The sequence below is a fragment of the Lonchura striata genome, chromosome 20 (assembly GCF_046129695.1).
Source record: "Lonchura striata isolate bLonStr1 chromosome 20, bLonStr1.mat, whole genome shotgun sequence".
NCBI classification, from domain to species: Eukaryota; Metazoa; Chordata; class Aves; order Passeriformes; family Estrildidae; genus Lonchura; species Lonchura striata.
In genome coordinates this window covers 9924717-9939610 of record NC_134622.1, presented here as the reverse complement: position 1 = coordinate 9939610, position 14894 = coordinate 9924717, and the positions used below count along the sequence as shown (strand labels likewise).

At 43.5% G+C, this 14894-nt stretch overlaps 1 protein-coding gene across 3 annotated transcripts in view; it reads right to left on the bottom strand.

Annotated features, from left to right (window-relative positions):
• The window catches only part of USP32 (ubiquitin specific peptidase 32), a 61678-nt gene extending 47606 nt beyond the window's left edge, over positions 1–14072 (bottom strand). For all 3 annotated transcript variants that reach the window (XM_077787575.1, XM_077787576.1, XM_077787577.1), the window contains exon 1: positions 13952–14072. In XM_077787575.1, coding sequence (XP_077643701.1) covers positions 13952–14009 — 58 coding nt within the window. In that variant the 5' untranslated portion in view covers positions 14010–14072. The remainder of the gene's footprint in view (positions 1–13951) is intronic.
• Between the last annotated feature and the right edge of the window lie 822 nt (positions 14073–14894).

Here is a 14894-nt window from a genome sequence, read left to right as displayed (position 1 = left end):
AGAACCTTTCCAGCTCATCTGAGTGAAGCACTGGTAATTTCCCCTAGAAATGGAAGCATCAAAATGCCCTCATTACTCTCCAAACACACCCCAAAATATGAATTTTCAACATCACTACTCAGTGAAATGCTGCTTGCTAAGTCAGTGCCTTAAAAAACAAAATCCCACCAGCCCTGCACATCACAAGTACACAAAGCAAGCAATAATTTGCAACCACCAGCATAACATTGCATTTATTCTTTACTAAAACTAACCAAATTCTGAATTCTAATAAAACTGACAACTTGCTCATCCTTCAGAAAGCAAGAAAGAAATCACCTGTCTGAAGTTCTTCCTCACTTCCAGCTCAGGATTTTTCATTATTCTAATATTTTGATTTTTAAGTGACAATTTTAGAGGTTCAATATCAAACTCACAGGGCATATAATTCTCTAACCAGACAATTATCTCCCCTGTAATCATTCACTCAATATTTCCCTTAGGAATCTTCATCCTAGTTATACATGGAAATTTTATTACTTTTTTCATTAGTCTTTATTGTGACTTAATGGCTGTGGTTATGAAGTTGTCAAGAACCAAAGCAATTACTAAAAAGCTTCAAAGAGGTAAAATGTGCAAGTGAAAGTAAAGTGTGTTTGGGAACAACCCCAAATTGGAGGAACCAACTGCAAAATACAATTGAGATAAATGAACAAGCTATACTAAAAAGTCAACCACCACACCCACACACTTTTGCTAAAAAGGAATCCATTTGGGGATATTTTGGGAGAAAACACAGAGTAAAAATTCCTACTTTCCCTAATGGAAAAATGAATCCACTCCTAAGGAATACTTCATGACTGGAATACCAGAAATAGCACCTCCATAAAGACTTCACACATTTACCAGTAACAGGAATTTAAGGATAACACCACCACAGATTGGGTATTAAAAAAAAAAACTGAATTATTCAATCCAGTTGTATTTTTATCTCCCACCTATTCCTTGTTTTTGGTCGCAGTGGCTCATCCTGTGGCTAAAGCTTTCCCTGGTTCTATCAGACCTTCCCCTAATGCATACCAAAAGTTCAACATCTCCTGTGCAGGGAGTGCAAGGAGATTTAGTCATTACAATAGGATTTGGCAATTTTCTGTAACATGAATTCTTAGCATTTATGTGATGCTTTTAATCTTCAAAGAGCTTACTCGTCACAGTCCCTATTCCCATAAGAATTCCAGCATTCCCAGCCTGGTTTATCCCTTTTGATTTCCATCAGGGCACGTTGCTGTTTGATTAACTCTCCCAGTAAGGCCAGTGTGGAGAGGAACTGGTAATAACAGCCAGTGAAATAATAATAACAGCAGAGGAACGATCCTCCCACTATCTGAGCATGGAAATCTTATTGGCCATATTTTAGATCCTCAGGAATTAAACTAGCTCCCTGGTCCATCCATACGAGCCATGGGATAAACCTGACAATTCACAAAACCTGGCAGATCACCAAAATCTATTTTACCATTTTTACAACTGCAAATTTAAGCACTGTAAACTGCAGTATTATGTATTAGAGACAAAAAATGATTCCTGCTGTCAAGTAAAGAATTGGTGAACTCATTCTCCAGGAGTAATTCCTAGCCCTGGATCATCCCAGTCTGTCACCTTTCCCACCCACTCTGCTGGCTGGAAAAAGGGGCAAAAAGGGGACAAGTTTTAAATGGTTTTAAACAGAGCACACATCTTGAACAGCAGCATTGAGAATCCTGAACTACTCTCCAAAAAATAACATGGACTAAAAATTAATCAGGAGTCTGGGATGCCCATCTTCACCTGAGTTCCCAATATGTGCTTTCCCTTTCCACTGCTGTTTTCCTCTGATGAACCTTCATAGCTGTGGCTTGTCCATGATTTCCCAGGTGAATGCTTTAGCTCTCAATCCTTCCAGCATTTAGAATTAATGTTTAGTCCTGCTTAGATTAGAAACTAAACTCTGCTTTCCTGAGCTGTCCCTTCATCAGTTTTCCTGGCAAACACACTGAAAGTTTGTGCTGTTATAGGTGAGCAGAGCAGCTTCTGCCACAATTCAAAAAAGCTGCTTCTGCTTTATTACCACCATGAAAATCATTGAGACATTTATGCTTGTTAAGATTCACAAAATTACAATATAGAACTCATTTCCAAGAAATAAACACCCTGCTAAAATGAAAGGCAAGTGCCAACTATGTAAATGCAAGCACCACATAAGGACCGTGCTACAAAATAAATTGAAATACAACAAATATTTCACATCCTGTCTCTCAACAGTGCCAAAGATACCAAATGCAGCTGTAATATGAATTGTTCTTTAAGTAAAAAATTATAGTCTAAGGCTGAAAGTTAAACAGAAGCTGTAACTTCTACATAGGAAGTCAGAGCTTCCCATCACCTTCAGTGAGGATGAGAGGCAAGGAAGGAGTTTTAATTTGGGTTTGCTGGCATAGTTTTGATCAAATATTCACTCCAGTGTTGGCCTCTGGCAGCTAAAAGAGCCAAATTTACTAAAGCACAGTACTTACATACTATGACACGAATAATAAAAGATTCAGATAATATTTATACATTGCTACATCTTAATTTATGAAGTCAGAGGAAAAATATGACTCCCTTGCAAGACAAGTGTCCTGGCACAAGTGTCCACACGTGTGTATTCACATGGCCAAGAGAAGGCTCTCTGCTTCCAGCCTTCCTATTCCCACTCTAGGAGACACATCTGTCTAAAATATCCTCTCAAACTCAGCTGTAAAGGGAATATTTTAGTGTCAGGTCCCAAATTTCTGTCTCCTGTTGCGTTGTTACAAACACATAATGACAAGCTTGATATACAACCTGTGAAAAATACCAGCACCATCACAAATACAGACACTGGACCAGGGAGAGAAGAAATAAAAACCACCATGTGCTGAGTTCTGGGACCCCATTACATGGTTGGTAGAACATCAAGAACTGAATCAGAGCTTTTTTTATTAACAGACAATAGCAAACAATTAGCATTACTATTTCCAAACTCCAGTGCCACTGCTGCATCTCCTGTTAAGAAAATCCTCAATTAACATGCCAGGATTCATATTTAGAATTATCCTGAAAGATGCCATGCTAGTTCTACATTAGAGAATTCCTCACTGCAGATATTCAGCATTAGCTGCACATTATTCCCAAGGCCCTCCATGGAAAGGATGAAACAGCACATTTAGATGCACCCTGGGCCAGCTGCATGGGAAAGCAGCTCCCAGTCACTGCAGGGCCACTGAGCAGCTTGGATGGATGGGATGGGATGGCTCCAATTCCAGAGATTGCTGGGAACACACTGCCCATTGTTCACAGAAACAGAAAAGGTGTCAGAATGACTGCACACCAAAGAGCCCCAGCGCCCTGAATGGATGCAGCAGCTGGAATCTCTCCCTGAATCCCTGGAGAGACTCATAAGATATCCTCAAGGACATTACAGTCTCTATTAGCAGCAGTACATTTACATAATAAATTACAAACATTTTATGATTCTATATTTATCAAGTATTTTCTATTCTGCTTTTTAACCTCTAGCCCTGTAACACTGTGGCCTCTGCAGATATTTATCCTGTGTTCTGCACTGAAATTAGTGCATGTTGTGGTTTTGTCCTGCTCTGCCCTATCAGCATTGCAATCTACTCATTATTTTAAAATAACATTAGTTCTCACAACACATTTACTCCACCATTCTTTAACCAAGGTGATCAGAAGACAACACTGAATTCCAGGCAACAACAATAAGTGGAGAACTGGTTAATGGCAAAAAGGTCAATTATAATTCTTTAGGCAAAGACAAATCATGGTGTTAGCTGCAGGATTGGAAAACAGACACTAAAAAGTTCTGACATTACTGTTCCACTGATAACAGCCCTCCCTAAGATCCTGCCACAACACAGACCCTGACTGCACCAGCTGCTGCTCATGCATCCCAAAGCTCCTGCTCATTCCTCCTAAAGCACTCCTGTTTCAGCTGTACAAAGTGCAAACCCACTTTTTCAATTTTTAAACTGAAATCCAGGATTTAACTGTATCACATCACAAGGGGAAAATGTGCTAGAAATCTTGACAAGACTAGGAAATTTCCAGAGTAAGATTTTGCTTCTGGATAACACCTAACAGCTAGAAACAGGGATTGAAAAGAAGTGCTTCTTCAGCCCAAAATACATTCATGATGCCACATTCAAGTTCATTTTTAGAACAAATTCAATCTGCAAAACTCAAGTTCCCATAATTACTATCCCAATACTTTCAGTTCTTTTTCCCCAACATCCACAAACTTATTCAATCTGGTACTTCCTGTTCCTTTTAGGGCTCTGTGTTTCTTCCACTTTATTTCATTCAAGGTCTCAAAATTTTAAAAGAACAAATTTTGCAAACTAGTGGAGTAAAATTAATCATCTGAAACAATTCCAGCATCTGAAGGGAGCTTACAAGGAAGCTGGAGAAGGACTCTTCATCAGGATCTGCAGTGAGTTCCAACTGGAAGAGGGCAAGCTTAAATCAGATAGAAATTCCTGTTAAAATATTTCAGCTCAGGAATCTGTCACAAACCCTTGTTCCATTATCACCAGATTTGAGATAAGGAACATCCATTCAAAACACAAAAGAAACATAAGCATTCATTCTATATTAAACACTTAACATGAAATTAAACTCTGAGTGGATGACAATTGAAAGACCAGCTAACAAAAAGAGAGATACAATGTGAATAAAATCACTGGCTTTGAGGAAGAATTCCAAAGGGCTTGTAGTAAGTTTTATTTTGAAAGGATGAAGCCTACATTTTTATACAGAATGTAATTCTCCCTTATTTTGGCCCAATGACATTGCCTCTCATAGCTTGTGGGCCCAATTCAGACTCTAAGTGAAACAGCTTCAAAGGATTTGGACATTAAAAAAAAAATCAAAATAAATGTTAGAGATTCCTTTTGCCTTTGTAGCTGCTGCGGGGAGCAGTGCCTGGCCCAGAGCAGCTCCCCCTGCCCGGCCCTGTGGCTGCAGAGCCTGACCAGGAGGAAGTCAGAGCTCTTTTTAAGGTACAGACTGTCTCTGTGACTATTTAAAACCACTCCAAAAGTCAGAACCGCAGTGTCTGACAAAGCCAGACGTTCTTTCTGCCCATCTCAGTCTGCCCAGTGTTCCCAGCACGAGGGAGGGCTGGCTCTGCTGGTTTTTCAGGAGCATCCCTGTGCCAGGAACTGTGGTTGGCAGAGAACTCCATGGTGGGCACAGGAACCCGTGCAGGTCATTAACACCACCATTAATACCTTGTTTTGCCCTAAATACATCCCATGGGAAGCACAGGTCGCCTCAAAAGCCCATTTCCATGGGATGGGAGAGGCTTGGGTTGTGACAGGTTAAAAGGAGGATTTAAACACCCTGAAGATCAGGGCATGTCACTGCATCTGCCAGCTCACCCTACCTGTGACAGCTGAGCACTCCAGGGGAGGCAATGATTCAGTGAGGAACTATTTCAGGGCTTGCACCAGTCCCACATAAAATAACATTTATTCAATGGGAAATAAACCCTGGTCACTACAAACTGCCTGATTAGCTCTTGCCCAAACCTTTCTCAGCCAGCTCCTTTTATTCAACACCAAATAAAGGCCCTGTTGCAAATGTTACTCTGTTTTTATAAGACAAATGGTTTTGTTAAACTTTTAGACTATTAAACCAAGAGCCTCACATCTCTAGGACTTAGGCACATGCACTAAAATAATTAAGGAATTTCCTTTAATTGCCATTCTAATTAATTAATTAGTAGGCTATATAGAAAAATTCTGATTGATTATAACTCGCATCAGTTTTTAAGCAGATTTGGTGAACTATTACAAAACCCACATGCAGACACGTTTAGTGTCAAACCAAGATCTGAACGCAGTTTACAGCCATTAAAAACCAGAAATGCAGAAGAGATTTTACATTGGATTAATAAAGCAACATTTCAAAATGATGCACTTGCCAAATAAGCCCCACCTGCAGGGACCATGTCAGCCCTGCTCAGCTGTAAATACAACCCCATAAAAGTCCCCATTTCTCAGAGGTGTTCAAATTCATTATATAAAAAAAGAAATGAAAACTACTATTAGACAGCTCAGTTGCAAACATTAAAGCTATACAGCCTATGAGATATGGAGTCATCACTAACAAAGGTAAGGTGTCCCTGAAGAAATCACAAAAGAAAATGTGCACTAGGATTTTGCCACTCTTTTTAGGCAAGCAGGGAATTTTATTCCAGTAAGTGCTAGCAATAATCCAGCATTCAAAGTTTGGTGAATTAGACCCTTTCAAACTCTTAGGCAGAATCTACCTTAATAGATTTTTCTTCTACATTCATCTTTGCCCAAAGGCTTCATTGTCTCATTATGTAAATGACCTTTTCATATGAAAATTAAATGTTAAAGATGCTTTTTGTAGTTCTTCAATACTGCAAATATCACATGGACATTCACAATAATTCAGACTAAGTACAACTTATAGAAAAAGCACCTGCTTCAAGGAATGGACCAAATTAAGAAATAACTTGTTTTTAAATGACTAAGAATTGAAAGTCTTAATTAGAATTAACCCACAGAACTTTATTTTCTATACAGAAACTCAAACTAGGAAACCATCAGGCAAAGAGGAGCCCTAAAGGAGGCCTGGAGGAGGCTCTAAAAACCCCACCTGGGCACTCCTGATTTACATCAGGCTTGGAAATAACCAAAGTCAGTGGACAGAACCAATTCTGCTGTTTGAAAACGCCACATTTGTCCTACCCTTCCTCCATCAGCTTTCTGTATGCTCACAATATTTAGAACTTCTTCTTGGACCAGAACAGAGCAACATTATTTTAATAATAATTAAGATATCCTAAGAGCTCTGTACTCATTAGACCTCCCATATAGCAAAATATTTATAGCACTGTATGACTTCAAAACCTAACCAAAATACACTCAATTTTCAGAAGACAGTGACACTTCTTGAATGACAGATATTAGTAACATCTAGGTCTTTAAACACAGAAAAACCCCACCCAGTCCTACCTCAAAGCAGGAGTTGTACAATAATCCTAATTTACAGAACTCAATAGACACTTCATCACATTACTTGTTAATGCTGTGCTCTTTTTCATTCTCACAGGCTTGTCATCCCTTCAGAGGCCCATTTTTTTAATCTGATTTCATTTTCTTGAGTACTAAAGAACTGAATGCCTTACTTATTTTATGAAAGGAGACAGTGGGCCGAGTTCCCTTGAGCAGAGCAAAGGGGTGAGGGTTGTTTTACTCATTCCTGCCGTAGTGCCAGCAGCCAGAAAGTCTGAAACTGTTACAAGTCAAGTAAACAGGATTCAAAGTAGTCCCCTCTTATTTTTTTTCCTTTCACATTTCATTAGAGATGCTTCATCTCACACTGAACAACTTCCTAGTTTCTATTTTTGTCCTTTTGTTCCCCCCCACCCCCCCCCGTAGGACACTGTCAGGTAGATTTAGGACTTCATCAAAACAAAACTTCACAAAATTCAAGCTGAACAGAAATATTTTATAGAAGATATCAGGTTGGAAAGTATCTCAGGAGGTCACTTGGTTCACCCTTGTGCTTGAAACTGGGTCAAGGCTGAACTCAAACCAGCTTCCGGAGGGTTTTGTCCAGGCAGATCTTGGAAATCTCTAAGGATGAAAGTTCAACAACTTTCTCTGGGCATGTACATTTCTAAAAAAGCCTGGTGTTACAGGAAGAAAAACTAGAAACTGATTAGAAACTATAAAACAACTGATGTCGTTGATTAAAATCCAAGAAATAAAGCTCAGGTTTATGACCTGTGAGATACATAGGCATATAATCTATAATCCAAATAAATGTTTTGAGGACTCAGTCTCAGTCTACATCAAGATAAGAAAATGTATTACATATAGAACAGCATGATAGTGGTCTTTTCACTTATATCAAGATATTTAACACTCAAAATGAGGATTTGTTCAGCTTATCCTGTGACCTCCAGCCCCATGGCTGGAATGATATCTATTTAAACTCCCCTGGCAGCTTTCCTGACTGCTTTGATTGGAATCTCCAGTAACACGCTGACAGGACAAAACTGCAGCTAATATTGTGAGCCTGCTCCTATTTAGAGACATGATTCACCTGAGAAGTGAGAAACTAGAGGATTCCCAACATTTACTGAATCATAATTCAACTTTTTGAGGGTTTTTTTCCTTTAAGATGCTCAACTTTTTCTTATTTATGAAACACCTATGTTCTTAAATCCTCTTTTCTCAGACTTGCATCACACACTGCACATTCAACACTTGGGCAATCACCAAGTTTCTGCCGTGCTTGGGAACCATCTAAGAATTACTAAAAACCTACCAAAAGGATGCAATCATCCCCCACAGAACCACAGCACTTGCAGCAGCCCAAGCAGGAGGCAATATTTACCCCTAATTTGTAAGTTTTTAACTGGTATTTCATAAAGAGCCTCTAAAGACCACAAAAGGTATCTCAGGAAAGGAAATTTACCGTTAGCTGACTTAAGTCCACCCCACCAATGTTCCTCATTTCCAACAGGAAATAACTTGGGGAGTCCTAAGCAAGAGGCTGAAACCCCCCGAGTTCACTTCCCTCAGCGTGGAACCTGAGGTAAAGGAGAAGGTGGTGGCTGCAATTAAGCAGCTGAAGAATTACAGATTACAAACCAACTCCAGATCAAGTGCAGCTGGAGGGAGAAGGATTTGGGAGTGCTGGTGGGCGAGAGGCTGGACATGCCCCGTGTCCTGAGCTGACCCCACGGCGTGGGCAGCAGAAAATGGGGGTTTTGCCCTCTCAGGTGGGATCCCACCTGCAGAGCTGCCCCCAGGCCTGAGGAGCAATCCAGAAGGATCTGGAGCTGCTGGAGCCAGTCCAGAGGAGGCACCAGGATGATCAGAGGGATGGAGCAGCTCTGCTGGGAAGAAAGGGTGAGGGAATTGGGATTGTTCAGCCTGGAGAAGAGAAGCTTTGGGGTGACCTAATGCAGCCCCCCAGTACCTGAAGGAGCTGACACGAAACACAGGGAGAGACTTTTCACAAGGGCCTGGAGTGTCAGGAGAAGGGGAATGGCTTCACACTGACAGAGAGCGGGTTGGATTGGAAATTAGGAAGAAATTCCTCCCTGTGAGGGTGGTGAGGCTCTGGCACAGGTTGCTCAGAGAATTGTCCAAGGCCAGGTTGGAGCTGGTTGGAGCAACCTGGTCTCATGAAAGGTGTCCATGGCAGGGGGGTGGAACAAGATGATTTCTGAGGTCCCTCCCAGCCCAAACCAGTCCATGATTCTAAGGAGCATCTCCTCATCAGTTCATGGTAGTTTCAGTAGAATTCCCCAAGTCCCTCCTTCCTTTGAAATCCATGTTCAACAGAGACTGCTGAGGTGCCCTCCCAAAACTAGCACCACAACTGAATGCCAGAGTTGTGAAATAATTACTGCTCTGTGAATTTGAGCGGCCACTTGCAGCTCTGCAGCTTTATAAACAGGAAGTGTGAAGCTCTGCATTCATACCTGCTTTCATCATATGACAGAGCCCTGAAGCCATCAAATACTGGCTGACATAACAAGCCTCGCTGCAGAATCTTGACTGTCTTCACAGTGGATTCTATTCATTCTGATAGCTTAAAAAAAAAAGGCTGAGAGACTTGTAGGCATTTTCAGCACATGCCTCTGAAACTCAAGGCTCAGAAAAGCACAGGTTTTTACCCTTAGAAAATAACATATTCCAAAGAACCTTCACCTCTCTATCATGGTCAAGCTCTGGTTTTCAGCTATAAGAGAAAATAAAGCAGAACAATCTCCTTCCTGGAATACAGAAAGAAGAGAATAAACTACTAAAAACTGACTGTTTTTCCTAAAAAGATGTCTGGGATTTAGAAAGTTAATTTCATAATCTGGAGTATTAAAAAGCAGTTTTCCATGGGCTGAAGGGCTGAGTCCATGGATTTGTCACCAAGCTGAGATCGACAGCCTCAAATAGATGATTATACATTTGCACAAGTTTTCCATCATCCTCTTGTCAGATTTATGACATCTGTACGCTTGAGGATGTTAATGATCAGACACCAGATATATTTGCCTTGATTTAAATAAAACAAATGTAGCTATTTTTCAAATTCAATCAAGACACAAAAGGTCATTAGCAAGATTTATCCTCTGCCCATCTCACATTAGTCATTACTGGCACACAATCACCGAGCTCCTTGTGGGTTAGAGAGGGTTTTTGTTACTTTGGTGTTCTCCAGTTGGTGCCATCTCAGAGACACAACCAGAGGAAAAAAAACTGCCTTAAAAACCATTATTCCATGAGCTCTCCAAAGGCAAAACCTGTGGAATTGATACACCTGCAAGTTTTGCCTCGCTGCTAGCTGACATTTTAACTGCATGTGCATTCTCCAACAACAGCACTATTTCTGTGCTTTCATTTTGCTCTTTTTCTCAGAGATCACTGAGCACAGGACCAAACACAATTAAATGGATTTATCAGCAGTCACTCATTTCTCCAAATTCTATGCTCACTGACCATGCTGATGTTGTGGCAGTTCCCCTTCTTCCATCCTGCATTCATGAAACAAAAATTGTACCTTGCTTTGAGCAGAAGGAAAACTCTGCCCTCCTCTCTGGCCCAAATTCAACAGATCCATGATTATTCACCAACATTTCTTTTAAGTGGTTCCCTGACTCAATATTTAGCATAGATCATTTAGCTGGGAATGGCCTGAATTACACCTGCTCTAAGCAGCATTCACAGAAACTTTGACTAGTGATTCTACAGTTTCATAATTCACAAGTACCTACAAAAAATTATGCTCAGACTACAATTATCCTCTCAAAGTTACTGAAGCAGAACGTATTAACAGCCACTAGGAAATACAATCCATAGGGATCTGAAATAAACTGGCCACCAATACCACACAGGAATCTCTTTCCTAGAATTCTTATTAAAATATTCTATATACAACACAGAACAGTGCAGGAGCTGCTGTGCTAATACAGGAGCTAATACAATAGTGATAAAAAGTTCTTCTTTTTAGAAAGTTTTATTGGCCCAAAAGACATTCCTTTGAGGAGCTGGGTGTCAAGACTGGCAGCAGGAGAAGTAAAAGATAAGGCAGGCTTTAGAGCACCATCTCCTTGGCAAGGCCAGAGCAGCCAGACAGCCTGATGGACACAGTGGTAGGAGAGGAGTGGGAAATCAGGAATAAATATTGGAAAATCCCACCAAAACAGGACACTGGCTGACTTGCAGCACTGTCATAGGCAGAAAATTGCTGTTGGAGCTTAGGTCTGAGAAGAAAGCAACAAGCTCGAGAGCCACAGTACCAGTTCATGCCACCACAAATTCAGCTTGATAAAATAACTGACAATTTTATGCTCAGTTTGGAACAAAGCACTTCTGACTTCACCTCTAATGACCTGCCCAAGGATTTCATCTCCTCACAAAGAATCCATCCTCAGAAGGAGGTCTGTGGGGTCAGGAATAGCTCTGCTCACTTCTCATCTCATACCTTTTTCCACAGCAACACCACTTTGTGCCTCTGGCTACTATAAATAAGATGACCACAATTGGCAAAACTCATAAAAAGAGATGTCTAAAATAGCATCCCTTGCCTTCCACTGCCAGGCTGCACAGGCAGACACAGATCTCAGGGAGGCTGATGAGACTCCTGTGACCTGCACTGGTGGACACAAGACAACTTCACCGTGCCCATCCACACGGCCACGTCACCACAGCAGTGTCAGCTGCCTGTGCCAAGGAAAGAGAGGAAAATAAAACAGCAGGACTGTCTCCTGTTCAAGGGTGGAAAAGGCCATCAGCACCAGGCCGCTCTGGCACTTTCATCTCCTTGAACAGAAGTTACATTTTAGCTACAGTTATTTATATTGTGAGCCTTTAACCACACCTTCACAACCTTTGGTTACTACCAAAATGGGATTGCAATAAATGAAACTGCTTAAAAGTCAGCCTTATTTTCTGAAGCTGACAAAAGCAGCATTTTCCCCCGATATTCTGAGCAACTGAAATTCAAAGTGGTGACTCAAAAATACGATCACAGCATTCTGAATGATTACCACAAGTACAGGTAACCGGTACTGATTACTTATAAAGAATTCCCAGCAGAAAAACCTGTACAAATAATACCACCTAATACAAAACTTTCTTGCCATTTAAGAACCAGGAAACAATGTTAGAGAAGGTGGATCTAATTGGAGATAAATACATTTGGCTTTTTTTTTTAACATTTACCTTTATCCATTATCTCTGTTTGTGTCCACAGAAATGCCACAAGTACCAGCAAGGTTCTGTGGAAGTAGGAATGGTCTAACAAATAATGTTTTGATAACTGGCCTGTTTTATACATACAGTGATTCACTGGTTAAGCAAATAACATAGTTATTTAGCAAAACATCAATTTATAACAGAGTGCCTAAAACAATCTTTCTGGTCTCCTACAGAAAAACAGTATTGAATGTCTCATATAGAGAAGAAAAACATCCAAAAAAAAACACCAAAGAAAAGTATTATATTCACTGCGCAGAAATAATTTCTTATTAAGAAGAAATCAATCTTATTACTTATGAAGCATCCAGATCAATTGCCTTGATTTTGAAACACTGTAAGAGTTTAAATATAACTTTAAAATTCCAAACACTTGTTTTTTCTTATTTAGGAACTTTGGAATATACATCGTGACCCAATGACTGTATTCTCCACCAAACAGCTTATTTCAAACACTTCCTGATATATTTAACTTCACACCTCTACCAAGCTGCATTTATAACTCCAGCTCTTCTAAAAATACGTGCACCAAAGCTTTCAAAGACTTCCTATACTTTCACTAGCAGTGAAAATCCTTCAGGGCTGTTATGTTTAAAATCTGTAACAAGTTACTTTGAATCATACGTTTGTTTCTCCTGCTTGACACTACGTTGCTCCATTTCCTATCTGACATGGCATCCCTCAGAGGCTCCACCAGAAAAAAAAAATAGAAAATATATAACAAAAACCCCATTTCACGTCCATTTGTTTCTTTTTCAGTTAACACCCAGTAGTTCCTCCCAGTTCTCCCTTATCACTCCTGACATGCCTCTCACATGCAAGCAGGAATAAAAAGGGCAGCCATAGATTAGCTTGTGCTTATGAATTTTATCAGGGCTTTAAATATCAAACAGGTGAGCTGCTTTACCTGCGCTGCATCACGTGAACGCACAATAGGGCAACAATTACCAACACCTGTCCTCCCTGCAAACCATTTACTGCTGACAATTCCTATCCCTCTTTGTCCTTGGACTTGGCTATCAGTTCCAGAACCAGGGAGCTTCCAGGGTGTAGCTTGCCGTCGCCTTGGAGCCCTGCAGCTGCAAGCATTCAGGATTCAAGCTTGTTTATGTTTTCCCTTGGCTAGTTCCTCTTTAAATCCTCCGGGAGGACCCTCAGCCGGGCTAAAGCAGCGACAGCGAGCCCGAGCCACGCACGCCACATTCATCTCGCCATGCGGAGCTGCAGATGCGCGATCCCCGAGCACGGCGAAGTAAACACGAGGAGCGGCAGGGCCGGCAGAGCCGGGAGCTGTGTGACAGCCCTGTCACACCGGGGGGATGGCAGCGCTTCCCGGTTCATCCAGCCTTGCCCGCGCACGGCCGGAGGCCGGGCCGAGGGACGGTACCCGGCGGCGGGGACCGGGCCCTGCCGGGGCCGCGTTCAAGGAGGAGAGACGGACAGGTAAATAAATAGATAAGGCAGACAAATAAATAAATAAATAAATAAGCGGCGGGGTGGAGCGGGGAAGGAGCCCCCCGAACGGCGCAAGTGCCCCCGCGCGGGGTCCGCCATGGAGGCGCCGCCTCACCGCCCGCTGCCGGGGGGCAGCGCGCGGCCCCGCGCCCCCTCCCCGCCGCCCTCCACCCAGCCCTCCCCCGCCGCCTCACCCCTCCGCAGGGCCTCGTCGTAGCCGAGGAAGCCGATGCGGGACTCCTTGGCGCCCATGGCTGCCTGCTCAGTCCATGGCCGCGGCGGCGCCCGGCGGAGCCGCTACCGACGGGGGCGGGGGGGCGGGGCCGCCCGGGGGGGCGGGGGGAGGAGGCGGCGGCCGCGCGCCCGCCCCGCCGCCGCCGCCGCAGCCTCCATCGCCGGCCGGCGTCACGTGGCGGCGGGGGGGGCGCGCGCCGCGTCACGTGCGGCGCGGGGAGGCCGGGGCGGGGCTGTGATTGGCTGACGCCGACCCCCCGCTCTTCCCTCCTCTCACCCCCCCTCCCCGGACGGCGCCGCGCGTCCCCTCAGGGGCGGCTGAGGGGCAGCGGCGGTCGGGGCTCCTCGGCCCCGGGCTCGCTCCTCGGCCCCGGGCTCCCTCCTCGGCCCCGGGCTCCCTCCTCGGCCCCGGGCTCGCTCCTCGGCCGCAGAGGAAGGGAGCTGTGAAGAGGAAAGGATTTTGCTCTGCCCCGGCACAGGGGTGTCGCTTGCGAAAGATGTCAGCGCTTCCTGTAAGCGTGCACCGGAGAGAGGAGAGAGGCTGCGGTGCCACCGGGCTCCCGGCGGAACGGCCTCAGGCTCGCTCCTGTGGGAGGGTGGGAGTCGCAGCGCCCTCAAAGTGCGCAGGGAATAGCTCCTCAATCCCCTCGGTCCTGACAGGGGATCAGCCCCTCCTAAACCTCGCAGGGATCAGCCCCTCAATGCCCTCAAACCGCACAGGGGGTCAGCCCCCCAAAACCTGACACGGGTCATCCCCTCAGTGCCCTCAAACTACACAGGGAGTAGCCCATCGATCCTCCCAGGGGATCAGCCCCCCAAAACCTGACAGGGGTCATCTCCTCAATGCCCTCAAACCGCACAGGGTATGAGCCCCCCAAAACCTGACAGGGGATCATCCCCTCA